The sequence below is a fragment of the Schistosoma mansoni genome (assembly GCF_000237925.1).
Source record: "Schistosoma mansoni, WGS project CABG00000000 data, supercontig 0181, strain Puerto Rico, whole genome shotgun sequence".
Taxonomy (NCBI): domain Eukaryota; kingdom Metazoa; phylum Platyhelminthes; class Trematoda; order Strigeidida; family Schistosomatidae; genus Schistosoma; species Schistosoma mansoni.
Window position 1 is genome coordinate 130,430 of NW_017386065.1, and position 26,177 is coordinate 156,606.

The 26,177-nt window shown below is 36.3% G+C and overlaps 1 protein-coding gene across 1 annotated transcript in view; it reads right to left on the reverse strand.

Annotated features, from left to right (window-relative positions):
- Positions 1–26,177, reverse strand: part of Smp_164810 (tyrosine kinase) — a gene marked incomplete at both ends in the record, with an annotated part of 55,210 nt that overhangs the window by 1,182 nt on the left and 27,851 nt on the right. The window contains 5 exons of the mRNA XM_018795109.1: positions 4,281–4,495; positions 6,106–6,241; positions 8,466–8,728; positions 14,053–14,171; positions 23,238–23,658. Of these exons, the coding sequence (XP_018646996.1) occupies positions 4,281–4,495; positions 6,106–6,241; positions 8,466–8,728; positions 14,053–14,171; positions 23,238–23,658 (1,154 nt within the window). The remainder of the gene's footprint in view (positions 1–4,280; positions 4,496–6,105; positions 6,242–8,465; positions 8,729–14,052; positions 14,172–23,237; positions 23,659–26,177) is intronic.

Consider the following 26,177-nt stretch of genomic DNA (forward strand, 5'->3'; position numbering starts at 1 on the left):
ACTATTTCGCACTTTTTCGATGTCAATTATTGATCTAGTTATTCGTTCTTACTTGAAGATATTTAGAGTTAGTTTGATATAGTACCAATGAACTCTTTCCATTTATAAACAGAGCTGTCTTTTAATGCTTAATTAATCTTAATTCATATGGTTAAATCAATTAATTGGGATTCATCCCTATCATTACCCACTATAATTGTAAAGTGACGTGATGGTCCGTATGCTTTTATATAAAATTCTAAAATGCTTATTTAAATCTAAGCCTCCACTCATATATCCACATTCAGTTATTCGTTTGTGTAGTGGTGGGCCAGTACATAAAGCATAAAACTTTAAAATCAAAAGATTAAGAAACCAGATTGTATGACCTTCTAGAAATCAGTTTATTACTAAAAGACCTTCACTGACTGACGTAAATGAAAGTTTTTTGAGGTGAAAATGATCGAGTGCAAAATTTTTCCGACAATGATTGATAGCGTTTAGATGATTTTGGAGCATATCTCTTCTTACGGATGCAATATTTCACTTAAAAAGCAGTCTGGATTATTACCTAGTTTAGCAATACGAAATAAACTTGTTGAATACATTCAACTCTTCCTTCCTAGTTCTATCCAATTTTTGTTCATTCTTCTCATGTCTGTCTCCATTTCTCGGCCCAATGTGTTCTTTAGCCTTCCCCTTCCCGTTTGGTCTTTAGGATTCCAAGTGATGGCTCACCTTGTGATGCAATTGGGTGATTTTCTGAATGTGTGTTCTATCCACTTCCAACGCTTCTTCCTGATTTCTTCCTCCAGTGGAATCTGGTTTGTTCTCTCCCACAGTAACTTGTTGCTGATAGTGTCTAGCCAACGGATCCGAAGTATCTTGCATAGACAACTGTAAATAAACACCTGTATCTTCTGCATGATAGCTTTCATAGTTCTCCAAGTTTCGCTCCATACAGTAGAATTGTCTTGACATTTGTATTGAAAATTTTGAACTTGGTGTTGGTTGGCACTTGTTTTGAATCCCCTATATTCTTCATTTGTAGATATGCTGCTCTTGGTTTGCCGATCCGCGTCTTCACATCTGCATCAGATCCACCGTGTTCATCGATGATGCTGCTCAGATATGTAAAGGTTTTATTCTAACAAAGTCGAATTTATTATTACTGATCCTGGTTAAAATGGTTTAACTTGATGATTAACGCATAGACTATAAAATAAAGTTTCAATATTCAAATCGAGTTACAAGTAGTCACTCTTCTCTATATTCCATAGTGACTAAGATTGAAGCAGATATGAAGAGGATGAATAACAACTGGAAAGGAAGGCTCAGAACAGAGTTGGATGGAGAATGCTGGTGAGCGGCCTATGCTCTATTTAGATCATGTGAATGATTGTTATTGAAATATACTTGTCACCAATTTTCTTATATAATTATTGACTTAACTCGCGTTAGTGAGTAACGGAATTAAAGAAGTCAAATACGAGAATGAATGTTTGAATACGTATATTTGATACAATCATTGATCCAGACAAACTATTGGGGAAATGAAGAGAGCGAGGCGAAATGACGTGCGGTGAGGAAACAATGTGATCCAACTCGATTTCGCCAAGCGTGAATCAATATTTTTAGTCATATAAAAATAAGTCACAAACATGTGATGAATAGGATATGAAGTGCACACAACGGTCAAAGTTAAAGTATGGCTCCAGAAGATTGAACAAATCGGTCTGTTCGGAAGCTCAAATAAGCTATGTGGGCTTAACATAACAACCAACACTACAGATTTCGTTTAGTGTAATAACAAAATATTCCATCCATTCAAATGTTACTAAGGGAAATCTGACCGAAGCTACACACTATTACATAAAGTCTAAAATTACTTTGTACTTATTAAGCAAAATTATGACAGATGAGTTCATTTCAATTTACATATATTGACTCTATCCCTCCGAAAGTTATTGAAGAACGTATATTGGAAAACTCACTACAGGTAGAAGGAGGAAGTTATTCGTGCCAGGACTAGATTAGTGGTAACGTTCCTTCTATGGGAATTACGGATTAGTATTCCTGCCAACTGTCATTAAAAGACACTACATTGATATAAGAAGAAACCATCAATCTGTTTACAACCATTATCAGGATTGAATTTATCAAATATGAATTTCATATGAAAGTGCCCCCAAAATGCCCTGGTACGGCCGAGAGTGTAGAGAGTCCACTCTTCCTCTCCAAATGCTCTCACATGGCCACGCGTATACAGTCTCGGTCAGGGAAGTCCTACTCACTGCCTTCTCGTGGCGGATGTGTTGTTCACCAAAGTGAGGGGACGAAAAGCGAATGTCCGGTGCTTTAACCGGGTTGGTGGACACGGAAAGTCCACCTAGAGGAGTTGGAAAACCCTCATTCCAAACCAATGGTGCACATGGGCTGACTCCAGTATCCTGAGGGAACGAATGGCGTATGAACCAATCGTTGATCACCGGCTACCATGGGACTGCATCTCCTCACGCTGCTTCACTGCCTTGTGGATCAGACCTTTAGGTCAAATGCTCCGTGTGTGGCCCCTTAAGAAAACCATCTGCTTCAGTTTGGGCACCTGAGCAGTATCACAGCCCTCACACAAATCGAATGAGATTTGTGCGGCGTATATGTATCTGGTACTACCTCCTTGTACCAATATTTATGTGTATAAATAAATAAAATCATATGAAAGTAAAGTATGATATTAAATGAGCATAAAATAAAACATACCGATGAATACAATTTCTCGCTTCTAAATACATCATTCCATTAGCAGCATCTAAACTCATTTGAAGTAGTTTCATAACAGGTAATGCATTTTTTGATTTACGTAAATGATTTAACAGAGAACCACCTTTATAATGAATACAAAAACAAACGGAATAAATTAGAATAATACGATTTATTAACTTATCAAAGGAAGAGAGTTAAAACGATCGTTTCAATCAAATGAATGTATAGTTGTATATACCTATATGAACTAAGTGACAGACTGATACTCCGCTACTGAGTAGTATTAAGTAGTGTGATGTGATATACACAAGAAAGATAAGGACAGAAAGAATGGTGACCATGGCGTTGTTATCTGGATAACTCACTTCTATTTGATATTTGTACTGATAATATTATCCAGAGAGAAAGTGAAAGCCCGGAGAATGAAACAACAGGAAAACAAACTAATCACAATAGTAGTTTCACTTGAATTTTACAGTAGTTCACTTGAAAAGCGTTCACACTTCCCCGTTATTGATATACAAGATTATATCAATCAGCTATAGCATACGTGGAGATGTAACAGAAACCTCGGTATTGCCCATAGTTTCATACTTTTAATTCAGTTCTGAACTGTAGCTACAAGTGGAATTTAATGAACGCACTTTGTTGCATTTGGAACCAGTTGGTGGGATTTGTATGTATTGCAGTACTGACGTTCACAACGAATTCTAAAGTTCATTCACTTAATTAAAAAATTTTTTTTATCCTTATTGGAACAATAATTTTCCTGTCACCTATCTTCATTTTCTGAGAAAACATATTTGTTCCACTTCCAATGATGTCCCAGACAAATTCAACGTATAGTTCGGTACACAAAATGCAAAACTACCCAATATAACACCACATTAGAACCATGATAGTGAAAAAAGATTAGAAACAGATTATGTGACTGTAGACAGAATGTATTAGGGTGATAAGAAGTAAAAAAATGATTACAAAATTGAGGATCCGAAGTAAGGCAAATACCAAATATGTTTACGCACTTTTGACCGATTCTCAAACATGGCACAATGTTTCTAACCGTTGGTTGAGAACGTTTTGAGGAGTGTAACCCGGTAGTTTGCAACTATCAATATGTCTCAGAATAACTTTTAATTAATTCATGGACTGACGTTAAGCTACTAACCTATCGTCTCCATCTTTCTTCAATTTACTTGCAGGCCAGTAAACGTCGTTTACGATAGACGTTCGTTGGATATACATAATACATGTTGCTGAAGATCTACTTCATCAACCATTCTGTATTTTTGAAGAGTAACCTCAACGTGGCTCAGCCGATGGTTACGGAATATTAGACCAATCCTCTAAAGACATTTATGGTCAAGTACTAGTACAACACTGTTAACGTGCAGTCACAAATTACTGTCAATCCACATGCTACAACACTTATCCTTTGAAAATGTAACTACTTATAGCTAGTAAGTAGTAAAAATAACAAATTAACATGAATAAAACATGAAATATGCTAGAATTCATGAAAAACATGAAAAGTTCACCAACCTGGAACATACTCCATTACAATCATAATTGGATAAGATTGAACTGCAATACCAACTAATTTGACAATATTTGGATGATTGAAATTTAATGCAGTTGTTTCACCTTGTAGAAATTTCCTACGTAAATCCGATGCAGTCATATCAACACGACAAGTTTTCACTGCAACTTCACATCCATTATATACACCTCGATAAACATCACCAAAATTACCCTGTAAAAAAAGGAGATGCAGAATATAAAATAAATAATACACGCTACTACATGAATACTACAAACTACTGACAGCTGTCAATTATTCTGCGGTAACCATACATGCATGTACTTGAGAAGCGATTAGAATCAGGCGTTTCCTTTGTTGAAGTACAACCAAAAATTTACATCTGTGACTGTAGCTACTCAAACAAGGTCGAAAGTCATGAGTAAATTCCATAGTTAGGTTGAAGAATGCTCTTTTTCCATTATGAGGTAATGTGGAAAAAACAAAGAACCCTGGTGTTTAATTCAGTTCTCCAACAAAAAAACAAATCTTGCTTCGAAGTTTAAAACACAGACATTACGCGTTACAGTAGACGGAGGATAGACATATGCCAATAACTATAATCGATGAAAATTCAGACTCTGATACTGACTTGGCTATGTTACATAATAACTTAGGACAAGAGTTAATGTTTCTGGCTTGAAGTTTCTGTTACATATGTGCAATACTTCCAAAACAATTGTTACATTTCTCAAGTATTCTGTACTATACAGACATAACTTACACACTTACTTACGCCTGTTACTCCCAATGGAGCATAGGCCGCCGACCACCATTCTCCAACCCACATACTCTGGCCTCGGCCTTCCTTTCTAGTTCCATCCAATTTTTCTTCATTCTTTTCATATCCGTCTACATTTCGCGGCGTAATGTGGTCTTTGGCCTTCCTCTTCCCCTTTAGCCTTCAGGACACAGTTGGGTGCTTTCCTCAATGTGGGTTCTATCCACTTCCAGTGCTTCTTCCTTATTTCTTCATCCACCGGATGGAGTCTGGTTTGTTCTCTCTTACGATAGATTGTTGTCGATAGTGTCTGCCCAACAGATCCGAAGTATCATTCGTAGACAACTGTTGATAAACACTTGTATCTTCTGAATAATGGCTTTCGTAGTTCTCCACGTCTCCGCCCCATACAGTAGAACTGTCTTCACATTTGTATTGAAATTTCTAACCTTGGTGTTGGTTGACAATTGTTTTGAGTTCCAGATGTTCTTCAATTGTAGATATGCTGCTCTCGCTTTGCCGATCCGCGTCTTCACATCTGCATCAGATCCACTGTGTTCATCGATGATGCTGCCCAGATATGTAAAGGTTTCCACATCCTCCAAAGCTTCTCCGTCAAGTGTAATTCCATTGGTGCATGTTGTATTGTATCGGAGAGTCTTGCTTTTCCCTTTGTTTATGTTGAGACCTACTGCTGCTGAGGCTACTGCTACACTGGTCACCCTCTCCTGCATTTGTTGTTGCGTGTGTGATAGAGGAGCCAGATCATCTGCGAAGTCTAAATCGTCAAGCTGCATCTTGCCAGTCCACTTTATCCCGTGCTTTCCTCCAGATGTTTACGTCTTCATGATCCAGTCGATCACCATGGGAAAGAGAAAGGGTGAGAGTAAGCAACCTTGCCTAACACCGGTCTTTACCTTGAATGAGTCGGTGAGTTGTCCTCCGTGGACGATTTGGCAGTTTATTCCATCATAGGAGACACGCATTACGAAATAACAAGCATAACAATGGCATTATTAAAATCGATTATTATTTTTGTAAAACACAATGTCTGAAAACATACCTGACCAATTTTTTGTAGTAGTTGTACATCACGATTGTCTAGTTCCCAATCAGGTCTTGAAATTGGTGTCACAAGACATGCTCCTGATTTCGCTGTCACGGGAGTTTGAGTTTTCATGTGATATTCAATCAGTTCCCTATACAATTTTAGTTATTAAGCAAACGACAATCGTGATTATCCAAGAGAAATTTCAGAGCTGATAATAAACTTATGAAAAAATATTCGAAAGATTTTCTATTGATTGAATGCTCATCAATTACACTTACTTACGCCTGTTACTCCCTATGGAGCATAGGCCGCTGACCAGCATTCTCCAACCCACTCTGTCCTGGCTGCGCCTTCCTTTCTAGTTCTATCCAGTTTTTGTTCATTTTTCTCATATCTGTTTCCCTTTCTCGGCGTAATGTGTTCTTTGATCTTCTCTTTTCCTTTGGCCTTCAGGATTCTATGAAAGGGTTTGTCTTGTGACGCGATTGGGTCAATTACACAGGGAATGTCAAAAGTAAAAACCATAAGGCCTGATCACACTTGCTCAAGATCAGTTAATTAGTTGATCAAATCTATCTCTGAAACACAAGTTCACTAATAATACCACACAATTGATTGAAATGTTTTTCGATGAATTTGTGTATGAACAATAAATGGACCCACTATTATCGGACTCAAACCACGGATGATATTTCGGAGAAAATACTAAGCTACTCACAAGTAGTACCTAGAACTAAACTGAAAATATTTATGTTGTGCTAGTTGGTAGCCGGTAGCATGGGTTATATGCGATTATGATATTAATTATGAAACCCATATTGTCTTGATAAAACTTAGTACTAGAAAACATATTACTGTACTATTTGTCTATGAGATATGACACTATTCTTAAACAGAAAATACGGGTGAAATTACGTGTATTGAACCAGAAAGTAATAGTCGAACTAGGTGAAAAGATGTCAAAACTTGGTGAACAATTGGTTAATATTTACGTGTTTTTCATTTAGGATGCAACCAGTAAGAACATTCCGTAACTCAGATTGCATACTACAGTTGTTCACATATCCATCTCGTACTTAAAATTTTAAAAAAAGCAGCCAGGTATGATATCTGGTTGGAAACCGATTATGACAAAAGTTTTTGTCTCCATTTTCTATATGAGTTTTATACAACTGGATGCAAAAACCTAATAAACAACTTAGTTGTGCAGTAAGGTAACAGCTGCTAACTACGGTCACATTCCTTAGAGGTTGTCGATAACAATACCAATAGAAACAAAGGTTTCGAAAGAAAACGTGTCATAATTTACCAAAATGTACGACTGGGAAACATTAACAGTTTAGTGCCAGATATATTTTCGCTAATAAGCAAAGTTTTATGTTCACTATAAACTATACTGAGCGTACTACCAGACAACTGAACCAAATAGTTAGTGAACATCTCCCCTCATAGTTAGGAAAAGGTACTGTCAAGGCAATACGCAGCTCGGTTCAATAACAGATGATCGATAGCGGTCATGTTGTATCGTATTCCTACTAGTTTTTCTTATGGAATTCTATCTCGCCTCTTACAAATAGCAGAAGCTATAGGAATTCGAGTCAACAATTCAAGTCTTTGTGTACATCAGAATTGTGTAAAACCCTAATCTCTCCCTAGGTCTTAATAAATGATTTTATTCATTATTATTCTCCATACTGTTTCTACGTTTGTTCTCTTCACCCCCTCCTATCATTTTGTTTTTTCTCAAGTATACGTTTCACCGTCCAATTATCTGAACACTTCCTTCTTATTACGTAATCTTATGGCTTTTATGAATGTTATTTCAGTGTCTATATTTTTTCTAATCAATAACCTATTTCTCATTATGTAACATTAATTCAAGCCTCTGTTATTCATAGCACAACAAGTACACTTGTCATCACACTACCAATTTGTACTGTACACTTATTATGTTTAATTATGTAATCTATTCCACTGGTATAATTGACTCATAAACTGCCTTGGTTGGTTTAATAATTTTGTATATTCATATAAATATTACTGTATATTAGAGTAAAGCCTGATGAGGATCTAATCGAAAACAATATTTCAGAAGGGGTTTTGTGGAGATTCAGATGCCGGCTCAGTGGTCTATCGGTTAAGTGTTCCGGCGCGCGACTGGTAGGTCCTGGGTTCGAATCTCGCGAGTGCGGGATCGTGGATGCGCACTGCTGAAGAATCCCATAATGGGACGAAACGGCCTTCCAGTACCTTCAGGTTCTCCATGGTAATCTAGCTTCATTTGACTCATGATTTCGACAATGAAAACAATATTGTTCGTTTATACATGGTGTTCAAAAAAACATTAGACTAGAAAAGTGACTACTACTTACCTTATTGTAGAGAAATGACCGTCTTCTAAATGCCAACCTTCACCTGTCTCTGGTCCACCATATAGAATGAAATGTCTATGACCATGCCAAAAGACAGATAAAACCATACGTAAAACAGTTCCATCCATATTATGATCTTTATTTAATATTGTTTCATTATGATTACCATTGATTAAATCACCATTAGTTCCATTCCAATGACCTATGGTATCACGACCACTGGAACGTTTACTTGTTTGTCGAACAAGGAAATCGCCTTGATTCTGTAAAAGACTGTATAAGTAAGAAAAAAAAATGCGGTACGATTAAACTTGTGATTTCAATCTTCATGTTCAAAAAAAGTTGACAAGGGAAACGGTTATTATCCCAACTAAACCATTTGAAAGATATTTGCTATCAAATTATGAAGTCGCTTTCTCTTCTATACACTCAACACAGATCTCACTTTAGAATAAATAAACGTACCGTATGTAATGCTGTAGTGAAAGAGGACACAGGCAGGGACAGCTGGATGTATTTGAACACACAATTACAGAATCTCTTAGTAAAATCTGAGCACCATACAGTAAAAAAAAACACGTCATTTGCAAAATATCAGTCAATCATCTCAGACTTCATTGTTTCTTCGTTCCCATACCAATCATTCTCTGTTTTCGTTCTCTTTGCTTCAAACTTACTAATTTTCTGCACACCAGACATTTCACTTTCTATTGATGATATATGCTACTTATATCTGTCGACATCAGTAGCACCCACCATAATGTGATTGTCTATTGAACACTTTATAAATAGTTAAGCTAATTATTATTGTCTTTTGTAGATTCAAGTAAAGAAAAAGGTTACAATGCTACACAAAATACAAGTTTAGTGATACTTGAATCCATTAGAAAGTTTAATAGTTAACCTATTAGTGTACTATTGTAGTGATCAAGAACACTAGTTGGAGACAATCGAATGTATTTAAGCACAAATTACAAACTATCTTACTAAGATCTGATAACCATACAGTCAACAGTTAATTTGCAAAATAACAATCAATCGTTTCAATCTTGACCGTTTCTTCTGCAAATATCATTCCATCTTCTCTGATTTCATTGTTCATGCATTTTCCTACCAATTGCGCTTCATTTCAGTTCTTTCTTTATCGGTCTTCTGCCAAAATACATTCTATGTCTGACTATTACCATATACTACTTATGAGGATATAAGTAGACCACACCATACTGCTCTTTATAACAGATGATTTAATTTCCAATGAGATGATAACTTATTATGGAATTTTTATTTATTTATTTATTGCTGTTCATTGTTACCTATCAATTAATTTATTATTATTATTTTAACACATAAATATTGATACAAGGGAGCAACAGATATTTATGCGCCACACAAATTTCATTCGATTTGCGTGAGGGCTGTGATACTGCCCAGGTGCGCAAACTGAAGCAGATGGTTTTCTTAGGGGACCACACCCGGAGCCTTTGACCTGAAGATCTGATCCTCAAGGCAGTGGAGAATCGTGAGGAGACGTAGTCCCATGATAGTCGGTGACCAACGATTGATTCATGCGCCATTTGTTCCTTCAGGATTCTGGAGTCAGCCCATGTGCACCATTGGTTTGGAATGAGAGTTTTCCAACTCCCCGAGGTGGACTCACCGTGTCCACCAACTGGGTTAAAGCACCGGACATTTGCTTTTCATCCTTTCAATTTCGTAAACAACAGTAATGCCACGAGAAGGCAGTGAGTAGGACTTCCCTGGTAGAGGCTATATGCGCGTGACCGTGTGAGAGCATTTCGACAGGGAGAGCAAACTATCCCTACTCTCGGCCGTACTAGGGCATCTGTGTACAATGAATATATATAAATTCAATTAGTTTTTAAGGTTCCCAATACTTTTTTCTCAAAAGGAATTTACAATGTGTCCTTAATAAAAAAAACTAACCAGAAAAATTTAGTTTCTATGTGAAACAAAAAGAAAGTACTCCATAGAATAACATAGTAACATGTAAAATAAACGAGAAAATAGTGAAGAAGAAGGCAGAGTGTTCGTGGTCATAGTCATGTTTATACTTGTGATAATATTACACAGTTGACACCATGTTATAACAAGATAACTGAATAATATATAAACTAATAAGAACAAGAGTAGTAATAAGGAATGAGTGAGTGGAGTGAGGGAGGGAGTAAGTGAGTGAGTGAGAGCAACTCCACACAGAGTATTGATCTTCATTACTCAAACATACAAACATTACATGTCAATGTACTATTACAAGTACAATTATAATTCTAATAATCAATAAATTGATAAGTAAATCTATAGATATGGGTAACTATACCAGTAAGTGATCTAACATAGAAACAATCAAAATCTTATATTGTTGTAGTAGCATATATAGTGAAGTAAAAGCCATACCTTTAATTAAGGAAAAACAAAAAGAAAAGCTTGTAATAATCGATAAATCAATAAAATCAGATCACATTTTCTGTACTTCAAGTTTATTCAAAGGAAATAACAACGACAAAAATAACCTTAACAACAAAGAATTAAATCGTACGTGACTTATTTAACATAAATAATGAAACAATCCAAAGGGGTTTTTGTGGAGATTTGATTGGTTGGAGTTAGACATTAACACCGTTGGATGCCGGCTCAGTGGTCTATCGGTCAAATGCTCTACCGCGAGACTAGTAGGTTCTGGGTGCGGGATCGTGGATGCGCACTGCCAAAGAGTTCCGTAATAGGACGAAACGGTCATCCAATGCTTCCAGGTTTTTCCTGGTGGTCAAGCTTCAATCGACGCATCATTTCATTCATGAAAAATACTGAAATCTCCACAAAAACCCCTTCTTATTATAATCATATGCTCACTAGTGACTGACTTCAAGATACATGTCCTGGAGTTCTAGTGGGAAGTAGTGTCGAGTGGAGTTCAACCACGTCTGTTGTGAGATAGCAACTCTAGCTTCAATTGATTCATGATTTCAGCTATGAAAAATAATGAAACGTTAATAATGAGGTGTTTTATCTAACAAATTTACAATTATGTGTATGACCTTAATGAGGTAATGTTCTTTAGGAAATACACACAAAATGAGATCCTTAAAACTCTAAATTATACCAACCATATCCTTATTCAAGATATTCTACGTCTGTGAAAATATTCGTGGCCAGCATCCATCCACTTAGTCGAAAACACTCCCTGAACGTCATCATCTGTTAAACTATTCGATTGATTGGTTACATTATGTCGTCATTTAAACAGTTAGTTGATCATAATGTCAAGTTCGCTACTTGATTAACGTAGAATACAGTTTACGACTAGGAAGTTCACCGCCGCAAATCAGAAGACAGAAAAAAAAACTGGAGAAGTGTTCACTTGGTAAGAATCGAAATGTACAGAAAATCATGGGTATTTATAGATATTAGCATTTGTTAAATCAACATTATCATTTGACCAATCCGCATAGAGACATATTATCCTAATGTTCAATAGTAGCATGCCACATTGATACTCTAGAAGGCTCCATCATGTTCTGATTGGATGGAAACTCTTGGGCTCCATCAGGGCCTCTAGAGGCTCCACTGTAGTTCTCGGAAGGCGAGTCAACACATAAGCAAATAAAAGTAGACCATATATGATAAATATTTATTCGACACAGAAGGTTAGTGACTATCCATCAATCACAAGCTTACAAGATTGATTCAACTATTTACTGAATAAACCATCTTTACGATTTTTTGATAAACTTACCGTTCCACTTCTGCTCTAGGCAAAACACCATGAAACCACGGTTCCTTATTGATATCCATATCACACTACAAAATAGGCAATTAGAAAAAAAGAATCGTTGTATTCCAAAAATACATTAATTACATTAGGAAGCGTATTGTTTATGCATTATGACGGTGAATCAAGGAAGAAGGTACAATCGAACTGTTTCAATAACTTATCCATATACAGAAAAGCTTGAAAAATGATGATTTTCTTCATTTACGACTTCCTGATAAATCTAATAACATTTGGACTAATAATATAGTTTAATTGATCAAAAAAATAACCAGATTGTCAGTATTTCCTACGAATATGACAACAAAATGATCTCTTAGTATTGTTTGTTTGAAGCTTCTTATTGATGTTTAGGACTGCAACTGGTCAATTTTTTATTGACATATGTGCATACTATGCGTATTACCTTGATATTGCCTTAATTCACAAGCATTATAAGCAAAGATGGATAGTGGCTAGCAGTGGTATCCATCTTTGCTTATAAGATCATCTCTGTTTACAGTAGATTTAAATAAGATCAACAGTTTACTGATCGTAAGTAGTATTCGAATTTTCAATCAAATAGACTACAGTTATATGAGGCCGAATTCAGTTTAAGTAATTGAATAGAGAATTTATTAACTTGTTGATAAGATTACTCAATAGATCAAGATTTGTAACCAGTTATGAAGTCGATCACTAGATGTATATAACAATTATGAATACCTGCTTGGATATTCCATATGATGATGAGGACGACATGATCAAACAAAATAACAGGTCAACTCAATTCATAAACAAACCAATGGAGAATCGAAAAAGACAGAGAGGGAGAGTTAATCAGAATGACATTGAAATGTGGACAAATTTATAATTAGTCAAGTAACGTACCACTAAATGATATTCGATTTTTTTTCTTTTCTATTTTAATTGTAGAAAAAGTGGAACCCGTAAAATGTATGAACAAAATGAAATATCCATTCGTTTATCAGAATAACTGGATGTATTACACTTTTATCAGGTCGATGCATAGTTATAGTAATTAAGGTGGTTGAATTATAGGACTGAAATATAGTTTAATAAGTGAATCTATCGAATACATCCATGAACCAACGTCACTAAATCTTTCTCTTAGCAACATCAAGGTGTACCAGTTATATCACTTTCAACATATTCTTCCTTTGTAGAACTAGATTAATCCTACCTACGTTTTCGCAGTTCAGAGCCTCCCCCCACCCTCGAAAGATCTCGAAATCCAAACATTTTATCTGCCTAGTTTTTCTACAAGTTATTGTCTTCAAATTGTCGTAGTACTGTCGCATTCTGACTTTTTTTTGAAATCCAAGATTAAAACTAAATCAATAAGTTTTTTCATAGTTGAGATCATGAATCAATTAAAGCTAGACCACCATGAAAAACCTGGAAGCACTGGACGGCCGTTTTGTCCTATTATGGGACTCCTCAGTAGTGCGCATCCACGTAAAGTTTAGATTTGGTAAGCCAAAATTTAACGTTAATGATCAATATACTGGATTCAAAATCGCAAACAAACATTACTGAATGGTTGAAAACACTGTTCATCTATTAATAGTATAGAATATTAGTCTGACACATTTTTATAAGAACTTAAAAGTTCCCTAAAAAGATAGGATACTCTATTCAGTAGAAAATTGATCGTGAACAACAACACCATGAACGTTCGCGTATTTCTTGGAACGATTCAATAATTTCATCATGAACAGCAGGATTTATAAACTGGTATAAATCACAGAAAATACTACTAATAATAATAAGAGTAGTAATAGTAATAATACTAACCTCACTCACTATAGGAAAACTAGTTAAAATTGATGTTGAATCTTGAGATTCTCGATTAGATTGAATATGATTTTGATGATTGAATTTTCTATTTTGATGATAAAATGGAGTATCCATACCTGATAAAAGAAGAGAATAAACAGTGCACCAATAAAAACCCCCATAAATTATTAGATTACAATCTATTCGAATAAAACGTAGTGTTGTGGTGAACGAGAATACAAGTGTGGGACAATAGAATTTAAAATCTAAGAACCATACAGTAAATATTTCTATTTGATGAAGACGCTGACAAAATTCAGACTCATCTGACCACCTTAAACGACAATGCAAGGATGTTCGGGGTTCGAGGTTCTCTCCCTCCAGATGTAAATTATTACTTCAGGATTGGCTTGTACCAGCGCCTGAACTAATGATAAGCAGTAAAGTTGTTCAATAATCGTTCGTTCGACTTATCTTAGGAATCTCATCAGTCCCGACAGTCTCTTGTCGGACGAAATTTCGGCGCAGGTTCAGAAGACTCGATTGTCTTTTGTTAATTTACGTTAGTTGTGGCATAGGTGGGATACCCGTCTTTCAACCAAAGAATGAGCTTACTTAGCAGCGATTCTCTCTATTCTACTTTTGGGATGCGAAGCATGGCTATTAAGAATAGATAACAATCGTAGGTTACTAGTATTTGATTGTCATTTTACGAAATGTCAAACAATCGTCTCAGACTTCATTTTTCCTTCGTTTCCACACCAATCATTCTCTGTTCTCGTTCTCTTTTCATCGATTTTCTAAACTTTCTGCCTCCAGACATTTCACTTTCGATTGATGATACATACCACTTATATCTCTCGACATCAGTAGTGCACACCACAGTGTTCTCGCAGCCAAACTTTCAATTTCCTTTGTGGAATTATGGATGTACACTATTAAATACTACGAAATCAAAATAATATGACTGTTCAATTTTAACTGATTTTAAATGGTTATTTAGCTTAGATCAATCAATGATGACAATCTTGGAACAATGCAAAGAATCAACATTAAGCGATATCAAACGTATAAGATTTTAGGGAAATGGACGAAAAAATAAACTATACATTAGAAAAGTTCCAAATAAATAGCGTTATGTCCGGACGAAGAACAAGTAAATGGTAACTGCTAGGATCAATTTATCGACTGTTATATATGTTCTTATTGTATAACTATTAAGTAACTACGTTATATATATATCCCTGTTATTATAAGCTTCCGTTTGACCTATTTACTATTATTATACGATTTTCCATTCCTGAGTTATTCCTTATTTATTAATTTCAGTCTTTTACACACCCACAGCCCTTTTTTGGCTTGATCTTGTATAGTTCATAATTTATATTTTATGGTATGATGCAGTCTGATTTGTTTGTATATAAACTGCGTATGCCTAGAATATAGGATTCATTTAGCGGAGACTGATATTGGTGTTCTGGACAAAACCGGCTGGGTTAGGTGAGAAGCTACTATATCAAAGGATCAATAAGAACTCAGGGTTGACTTCATGCTGCTCTTGCTTGTTAATACGTTATTAGTCTCATCAATAAGTCGGTGTTCTAATTGTCAATCGTATTACGTGATATATTTGCAAACTACCAGAACATAACAAATGGTATTCACAATTCGCAAAATTTCTTATTCTCAATAGTTAGGAGGTGAATAGCTAAAGTACATTTTAACTCTTTTAAGCTGTCAATAAATCTGTTTACACTATGAAATCAATGTAGACAGTATGCAGTCGGTCAGCCAGTCAATCACAACGTAGAACCTGGTATATGTACATCGGATCAAGTTGCCATAACCCGTTAGAACAAAGAGATAACATTTTTAGACCGAATCCCAGAACAGTAGGAATAGTAATAGTATTATTGGTAATAGAAAAGATTAGGCATCAAAGATACGATTCGAGAAAACATAAATTAGTGAAATCAATACAAAAATGGGTTATGAGGAATTTGGAATCTCAGAATTTGAGAGAAGACAAACAGTAGATGCACCTGCGCCATTTCAAACCATTTTGAGACATGTCACTCAGTCTCTTACTATTGGTTACGATAATCACAGGTAGTTGTACCCATTAACACGTGGCTAAGTCCACTTGTCACGAACTTCATGAACTGATTCCATATTTTGCTTTGTCCGCCCCCAGCCTTTTTCCATCCTGCTTTTGCACCAGAAAATATCACCCGTCGGGGTAGGCGGTCGTTAAGCATATGTAGCACATGTTCCAATCACCTCAATTGATGAAGATTCACTTCCTCTCCAATCGATCTGCCATCGTTAGCTAGTATCCTATTCCTAACCTATACAGTGCTTACTGCGTGGTCCTAAAACACATGGGCAATTCTTTGAAGACACGTATCGTCAAATACTAGCGACCTACGAATATCGACTATTCTTGTTGACTATGTTTCGCATCCAAAAAGTAGAACAGAGCGAACTGCAGCAAAGTAAACTCGTTCTTTTGTTGACGGATGGGTGTCCTACCTAAACCACAACTGACGCAAATTGACAAAAGACAATTGGATCTTCTGAACCCGTGTCGAAATTTTGTCCGACAAGAGACAGTTGGGACTGATGAGACTCCAAAGATAAGTGACACGGACGATCGTTGAACAACTTTACTTTCTATCATTAATTCAGGAGCTGACCCAAGCCAATCCCTAAGTAACATTTTATATCTGGAGGGAGAGAATTTCATTCCGACCATCCTTGGATTGTTGTTTAAGGTGCTTGGAAGACTCCGAATTTTGTCAGTGTCTTCAACAAACAGAACTATATTATTTGCGTTTTCAAAGTCAACAAGTAAATCTCCTGATAGAAAGTCAAACCCTGTAAAGTCAGGCGATGAAGATGTTATCTTTTAGAACATGGTAGATAGCAGATAATAAAACTTGATTGTTCAACTCACAGTAGGTAAAGAGCGACACAGAGCTGCGACCTAATGATTGGAAGGCGAGTGCTTTAACCACAAAGTTGTTGCGTAGTTTTAGAAAAATTTCACTCTAAGAATAGTTTACGTAACAAAGTGATTATAGCCAGAAACCCAGAGATAGTCAGAGAGCATGAGAAAATTGTTATATCTTAGTATGAAACTTCCTAGCAGTGTGCTCCAATGACCCCACCAGGGGTTGAACCCAAGGCTTTCAGACTTTTTGAAAACCATTTTTTGCCTTCAGACTACTGAACTGGTATCCAGTGGTTCACATTCTCAATTTCAGTTCATTTGCAATATTGCCTATCCATCACCCATTGATAACATTTTATCAAAATACTGATATACAACGATCCACAATATAAGAAAAAATGATCATTTACCCCGTCTACTCAACTTTTATCAAGTAAAAAAAACATTGTTTACAACAACCCACACCGAATAATCAAGGTGTTTACAAGTTAAATTGTTGTTTCAAGCAAAAATGAAGATAATTTGCAGTTCATGTGCAGGAAGGAAAGAAACTGAAATCCATAACTCCATGTTATCAAAAGCATAGATGAACTTCGGCTACGTAGTCAATTTACTGTAGAGTAATTGAAAATCAGTCAGTCAGTCAGCTACAACGTAGGACCAGGCACACACATGCATCGGTTCAAGTTGCCATACCTCGTTAGCACAACAAGATGAACACCACATTCATACTTAATTACTTACTTACGCCTGTTACTCCCAATGGAGCATAGGCCACCGACCAGCTTTCTCCAACCAACTCTGTCCTGGGCTTCCTTTTCTAGTTCTATCCAGTTCTTGTTCATTCTTCTCATGTCTGTCTCCATTTCTCGGCCCAATGTGTTCTTGGGTCTTCCTCTTCTCCTTTGACCTTCAGGATTCCATGTGAGGGCTTGTCTTGTGATACAATTGGGTGATTTCCTCAAAGTGTGCTCAATCCACTTCCAGCGCTTCTTCCTGATTTCTTCCTCCACTGGAATCTGGTTTGTTGTCTCCCACAGTAACTTCTTGCTGATAGTGTCTGGCCATCGGATACGAAGTATCTTGCGTAGACAGCTGTTGATGAACACTTGTATTTTCTGGATAATGGCTTTCGTAGTTCTCCACGTCTCCGCCCCATACAGTAGAACTGTCTTCACATTTGTATTGAAAATTCTAACCTTGGTGTTGGTTGACAATTGTTTTGAGCTCCAAATGTTTTTCAGTTGTAGGTATGCTGCTCTTGCTTTGCCGATCCGCGCCCTCACATCTGCATCTGATCCACCGTGTTCATCAATGATGCTGCCCAGATATGTAAAGATTTCCACATCCTCCAAAGCTTCTCCGTCAAGTGTAATTCCATTGGTGCATGTTGTATTGTATCGGAGAGTCTGCCTTTTCTCTTTGTTTATGTTGAGACCTACTGCTGCTGAGGCTGCTGCTACACTGGTCGTTTTCTCCTGCATTTGTTGTTGCGTTTGTGATAGAAGAGCCAGATCATCCGCGAAGTCTAAATCGTCAAGCTGCATCCTGCCTGTCCACTGTATCCCGTGCTTTCCTCCAGATGTTGACGTCTTCATGATCCAGTCGATCACCAGGAGAAAGAGAAAGGGTGAGAGTAAGCAACCTTGTCTAACACCGGTCTTTACTTCAAACGAGTCGGTGAGTTGTCCTCCGTGGACGATTTGGCAGTTTAGTCCATCATAGGAGTTCCGTATGATATTTACTATCTTCTCAGGCACGCCGTAGTGTCGAAGAAGCCTCCATAATGTCGTCCTGTCCACGCTATCAAACGCCTTCTCGTAGTCGATGAAGTTGATGTAGAGTGATGAGTTCCATTCGACTGATTGTTCCACAATGATACGTAGAGTTGCGATTTGATCTGTGCACGATCTATCCTTACGAAATCCAGCTTGTTGATCTCGAAGTTGGGTGTCCACGGAATCCTTCATCCTGTTTAACAATACTCGGTTGAAGACTTTACCTGGTATTGAAAGAAGAGTGATGGCCCTGTAGTTGTAGCACTTGCTCAGATCGCCTTTCTTTGGTATCTTGATCAGAAGTCCTTTTTTCCAGTCTGTTGGTACTTGTTCTTCGTCCCAAATCTTACTGAAGAGGATGTGGAGTATCTTGGCAGTTGCTGTTACATTTGCTTTTAGTGCCTCTGCCGGGATGTTGTCTGGTCCCGCTGCTTTGCCACTCTTGACTTGTCTAATGGCCATGCTGATCTCTTCAATTGTCGGTGGGCCAATATCGATTGGGAGGTCCGTGGGTGCTACCACATTCATAGAAATAGTTAATTTATTGGTGGTAATTTATAAAAGAAAGGTTGTATGTAAGGATATAGTATAAGAAGGAAGACAGATATGAAACAATTTTAATCTTATAGTTTAAAGAAAGACAGAGAGTGTATACACCTACGCCATTGTGATCGATTCTGAGCCATGTCACACAGAGTCTCCAACCATTAGTTACGATAGTCGCGCGGACCCTAACCAAGTAGTCTGCATCTACCAACATGGCTCAGGCTAGAAGTTAGTGACTTCAAGCTTTGGTTTGGCCGCCACCCTAACTTTCTTCCAATCATCCCCTACACTAGTCAGCATAATGCATTGTGGTAATCTAATTGAAAATAAACGACTGTAGCTCTTCTGGGTCTACTACCGGTCCCAAGCCTGGGTAAAAGAAGGGGTCTGGGAGTGGAATCACCATCCCCATCCCGTAGAAAAGAACTTTGCCAAAAAAACGCTAACTACAATAAACTAACTGAAAAGAAAGATACTCACCAATTCTTAAGGCTAAAACTAATACTGAACATGATTACCAGATTTCATTAATGAATCAATCATTTTGTTCAGTAATTCTTGGTTTCCATGAGATAACTTTCAAAATTCAATAATCACCATAACCTCTCTTCTCCCCCCCCCACCCTCTATATTTTAACTATTATCAACAAATCTAGTCCCTTCTTATCAATCATAAAAATGAATGTGAATAGAACACCGAAGGATTGAAATTACAACTAAGGAGAAAGAAAACAAAAACTCATTAACATATCACTTATTATATACCATGCCAACAAAAATTACACATTCACAATGTTTATATTAATAGAAATGATAACATTCAATCAATATAGATAAATACACTTGCTGACCTAAACAAAAAAGAGGAATGGTTCATACATTATTCATTATTTTATTGACCTATATCCATAGTTTGAATTGAGATAATGAGTAGTATGTGAACATACATACAGGCATAGAGATATATTTTTCATAAATGATAAAACATTATTGACTACTTTGTATAGTTATAACGTAGTTATTGTATAAGAGACTATACTGATATTAAGCTAGGATGGATAGTGGCTAGCAGTGGAATCCAGGATTTGCGCTTCGTCCTATTTGGGACTCGTCAGCTAGATGTACCTACATCACAGAGTTGATGTAGAATCTCCGGGATGCTTGTGAATTTAGGCTATATCGAGGCAATACGCACAGTATGCACATATGCCAATTAGAGACTGACTAGTTGCAGTCCTAAATAAAACATCAATGAGAAGATTCAAACAAACAATACTAAGTGAATTATACTGATATTAATTATTATAATGATTGGTGATAGATATTAGATAAATTCTGACTGTAAACTTCTACTGTGTTAAGGATGGTTGGAAGTAAGTTAGAGGAGGCCAAACCAAAACGTAGCATCATTTCATAAAGTCACTAACTTCTGATCTGAACCACGTTGGTAGATGCAGACTACTTGATTGAGGTTCGCACGAATAACGTAACCAATGGTTCGAGACTCTGGGTGACAAAATCGATCATAGTGGCGTACGGGTATACACTCTTCGTCTTCACTTAAACCGTTAGATTAAAATTACTTTATATCTTTCTTTCTACGAATCAATTTTTTCTTTCTGTATCATATCCACATATGAAGTCTGACTTTTACTACCATTGAAGTAACTGCTTCTATGAATTTGATGTTCATCTTCTAGTGCTAATGAGATGTGACAACTTGGACTGATGCATATTTGTTTTGATGGAGTTTTGTTTTCTGAGCTGACCAAATCATGCAGCTCAGAGAATAAAACTTCATCAAAATCATTCACCTGAGCTACAAATCTTTTCCACCATCTCAAAATGCATATATGTGTCTAATCTCACGTTGTAGCTGACTGATTGACTGTGACACAGTGGTCGATCTTGTCTATCGAGATGACTCGATAAACCTATATTGGCGGGAAAATTTGTTTCTGCATGATTTACCATCTTAGCTAGGTGGATTAGCTAATGGAAAAGATCCGAGGGTGAAACTTTACTGACGACTGAACATGGATTTAATGTAGTAAGTTGTTTCACAAGGATAACAGGCATCTCAGTGATGCTGCCGACACAAAAATGGAAGAGGTAGTTAGACAGGGTTAGCTCCTAAAATAGAACACACTATATTACACTAAGGCTTCTCTATGTAAGGTCTGAATAGTGGGAAGCTAAACCATTGAAAAAATGGTCACATAGTGATCACAAATGACCAGCTTCATCCGGCTGATCTGTTCGCTTTTTCAGTTAGCCTTCATGTTGATAAGGCCACTATTAAATCGACTAATTTTTCAAATTACAAAATACGAAACAACCTTCTAGAATATAGACACAACTAGGAAATAACGAACCACAGCATACCACTCGTGATTAGACAAGCAAGGTATGAAAGTTCAATTTGATACTACGTACAAAACACAGTTTCTGAAGACCTTTTAACTCGATAACTCATTTAATCTGATTAAATTTTCAAGAAACAAAACTTATAATTGACTAAACAATCAGTATTTTTTATAAATGTAATCATAAAACAATTGAACCTAGACCACCATGGAAAACTTGGAAGCACTGGATGGCCGTTTCGTCCTATTATGGGACTCTGTTGGATGCCGGCTCAGTGCTCTGGCGCGAGACTGGTAGGTCTTGGGTTCGAATCTCGCGAGTGCGGGATCGTGGATGCGCACTGCTGAGGAGTCCCATAATAGGACGAAACGGCCATCCAGTGCTTCCAGGTTTTATATGGTGGTCTAGCTTCAATCGATTCATGATTTCAACTATATAAAATTAATGAAAATCTCCACAAAACCCCCTTCTGATAATGATTATAGAGTTCTAATGAGAAGTAGTAACCAGTAAAGATCAATATTGTTGATTCAGATCAAAACGTTTTAACATCATACAGAACAACATCATACAATAACTTTATTAACTAATATTTTGACTTGATCTAATCACTACTTTTATAATTTTTTTCTAGTTTACAGAAGCAAAATATTATACTGTGATGCATGTTACGTGTACTGATAGATATAAGTAATATATAGTAGAAACCAGAAGTGGAATGCTTGCCAGATGATTGAATTGAAGAGAACAAAAGACGAAGCAGAAAGCAATTCTAATAACAACATAATTGGAAGAATCATAAAGCATATAAAGGAAAGCTGTAAAAAGATATGCAAATAATGTATTTGATGTATGGTTTTCATATTCTCGTAAGTCACTCAATAATTTTGCACTAAACAACAAACGGGTTTTTCCCATCTGAGTTCTCGTTCACTACAATACCACTCGCTCATCAGTTTAAGGGATAGCTAGCATTCGTAACCGTATTAATGAATTGTTGGGGATGTCAAATCCCCAGAACTTACTCGGTAAATGGCTTAATTTTGTAATTTTATTTTGAAAATTTGAATTTCTTTGTTTTCGCGCCAAAAGCGCTCTTTTCACCTTCGAGTTGAATTTCCCACTAGTAAAATATCTAAAACGCTATTGGTCCATTGTATCTTTTAGTATGCTATTTTGTAATGCTGCCCCAAGAACAATTTATTGCTGTATATATACGTTTGATTTTATCCCCTTATAATTGCTGTGCTTCTGGCTGCTACGGAATATAGTTTCCCCGCTTCCGACTTGGACTTCTTACTCTAGTTAGCTGGGTCTGGGATGTGTCAGAATAGCTAGCTTATCGGTCTCTCGTCACAAGTCTTTGTTCCATTCATTAACTAGTAAATTTGAAACGCTTCAGATATAACATGAATTACTTAGTAACAGGATATACACCATTTTTTAAATATCTATAAAATAAAGGGTTAGTTCCAATAATAGACAAACTATAAACTCAAAAGCAAGGATTATCTGAACAAAATGGAAATGTTTCCATTAAGAATAATAGAGATACTTACCTAAATGGTTTTGCTGTTTTAGTCCATTGATAGTTGGATTATGTAAAGGCTTATTATTACTATTATTATTACTATTGTTATTATTATCATTTATGGTATTTAATAATGGTATAGTAGTAATAATAGTTTCACGAAGACGACATTGATATGTACGTGTATTTGGTATAGAACTTGTCGATGATCGTATATTATTATTACGTATAAAATGTGAACGAAATTTTGACATAGATTGTCGTACACTTTGCCAAAGACGATTACGTTCTGGACGTTGTTGTTGTTGCTGATGTTGTAGTTGTTGTTCTATACTAGATGACATATCAGATGTATTCGATGTAGATAATGCAAATGGAGAATTTGATATTTGTTCAATGAATTTAGGAGGATCAGTAGAATATGAATCACTGAGATTACACAATGGAATCTTAAGATAATACCAAAAAAGAAAGAGAACGAATTCAATTAGATACTAGTTCAACAAACACAATACGACTGAATGGTTTTAACATGGCAAAATACAAGATCATCTCATACACAATAATACGTATCATTACACAATCAAGCAAGAGGTAATGTATGAACAATTGAATTGAAGCTGGAGTATAAGACTGATAGGTTACAACGAAACATTCATTAACTATACCACTTTTGATTGAAAATCAACCAATCGTAACAAATCATTTAATCACATCAAACACACACACACACACTCAAAGAGAATCATCATACCTTTATCTTAGTAATTAGAAATACATTCATTACCCTCATTATCACTGATTAGCATTCATAATCAATACTATACATACATACATATATACACAGAGAAAGTGAGATAAATTTTGTAACCAAATAAACATACTACTGAGATGAGATACAATATTCATGATATATTTTGATGTAGGTTCATTCTCTCAGCTGGATGGTTTGATCATGGAGCTTTCATCGTCCTTCTGAACGACATCATCGGCACAAACTTCTGGTAGAAGCTCCACGACCAAACTATCCAGTTCAGAGAACAAACCTACATCGAAATTACCCACCGGAGCCACAAATCTTCTCCACCATTCATGATATATATGAATACTGAAATCAAGTATATAGATGAGATTTGATAGATAATTATGTAATTATGTAAGCAAAAGAAGTTTTATTTAAATGTATATTACCATCTCATCCCTGGGGTAGTTCATATTAATGGATTTAGAAATTCTGTCAAACGGTTGTCAAGATACTGTCAACATTAACAGTTAACAAAATAAACACTGAAATATTGGAGTACAATAGATAATTGGATACCAACTGAGTTAAATTTTTGTTTTAAGTATCAGTATGGGGTCGTGAAGATTGTTAGGTTTTTGATTGAAATCACGAGTCGATCAATGTTAGACGAGCACCGGATGACCGTTTCGTCCCAGTATGGGACTCCTCAACAGTAGGTGTTCTTCTTTGTTTGTTACGAAGACGAGCTGATGATATCCTTCGACGTAACAGCGCTATTCACTTCAATCGAACTAAGCTTAGCAAAAGAAACGTTATCCTTGCTTCTGACCAACGACGAAAATCTTGCAAAATATACGAAGCTTCAAAGTCAAAGTCTACTAGAACTCATAGATTTATGACTAAAAACATATTTCCAATTCAACAACAAAATTTACGAACCAACAAAAGGGACAGCGATGGGATCACTAATATCAGGACTTATCGCAGAAGCAGTAATTCAGAGACTAGAAACCGCAATCTTACCAAAGATCAAGGCGAAAATTTGGGTTCGTAATGTTGACGACACATTCATCATTGTCAAAAAGAATGAACTAGAAAACACCTACAGGTTGATCAACAACGTCTTCGATGACACCCCTCAACACTACGCATCAGTATATCAAAACTGATCAATTTCTTGGATTTGAACAAACACTTAGTCAAATATAACCATTGTAGAACATTGGTGAAGATGTATGTTGACTCACTTTGACACATGTCAAATTAGAAGCATAAAACTGACAACAAAGAAGTTGAAAAAATAAGTCTCAATGATAATTAGAGATATGTAATGTACTCGTCAAATAAAGGAAGTATAAAATAATACTGAAACTCAGGGTATGGAAGAAGATAAAGAACAAATGCATCTACAACATCATAAAACCATTTCACTGATGTCAGCTAAGGTCTCTGTCTGATGATCATGAATACCGTGAGGAGTTCACAAGCACTGAGAATACAGTTAAAGGCATGAAAGCTTACTTTTAAATATATATATATATATATATATATAATCTAAGCCTAACTAAATTTTCAATACGCTCTAATTACTTATAGATCTTGTTGTGCTAACGAGGTATGGCAACTTGGACCGATGCATAAATGTGCCTGGTCCTACGTTGTAGCTGGCTGACTGACTGAAACAAATTCCTGTGCAAATACTCATCTTTCCGAGCATCAAGATGTCAATCATACAGTCATTTATTTCTTCGTAACTGATTTACACCGTGGAGTTCGAATTGGATTCATCTACATACGTCTTCTTCATGAGTACCAGCTAACAGGAAATCAAGGTTTAGGATGATTTATATTTAATTGCAATTGACTCAGACAAGATATTCATCGAATGTTGACATTATTGTATAACAATGAGTTTCTTGTCATATATAATCATTGAATCGTATTGTTCGAAAGACTTTTTTTATTTCTTCCTACAACTGTCTACAAGGATTCGTCGGGTTAACGAAACTAGAATAAGCAAAGATGGATAGTGGCTAGAAGTAGAATCCAGGCGCGTTTCGTCCCATTCAGGACTCTTCAGCTAGATATACCTGCATCTCAGAGTTGATGTTCACTCTGGGACTGGAACCTAATACCATTCGCTTTAAACGCCATCGCGTTATCCACTCGGCCACTGAGTCCTGATAGCCACTTGCTTGTGCAATGGGGTGAAGCTGAAGTTTA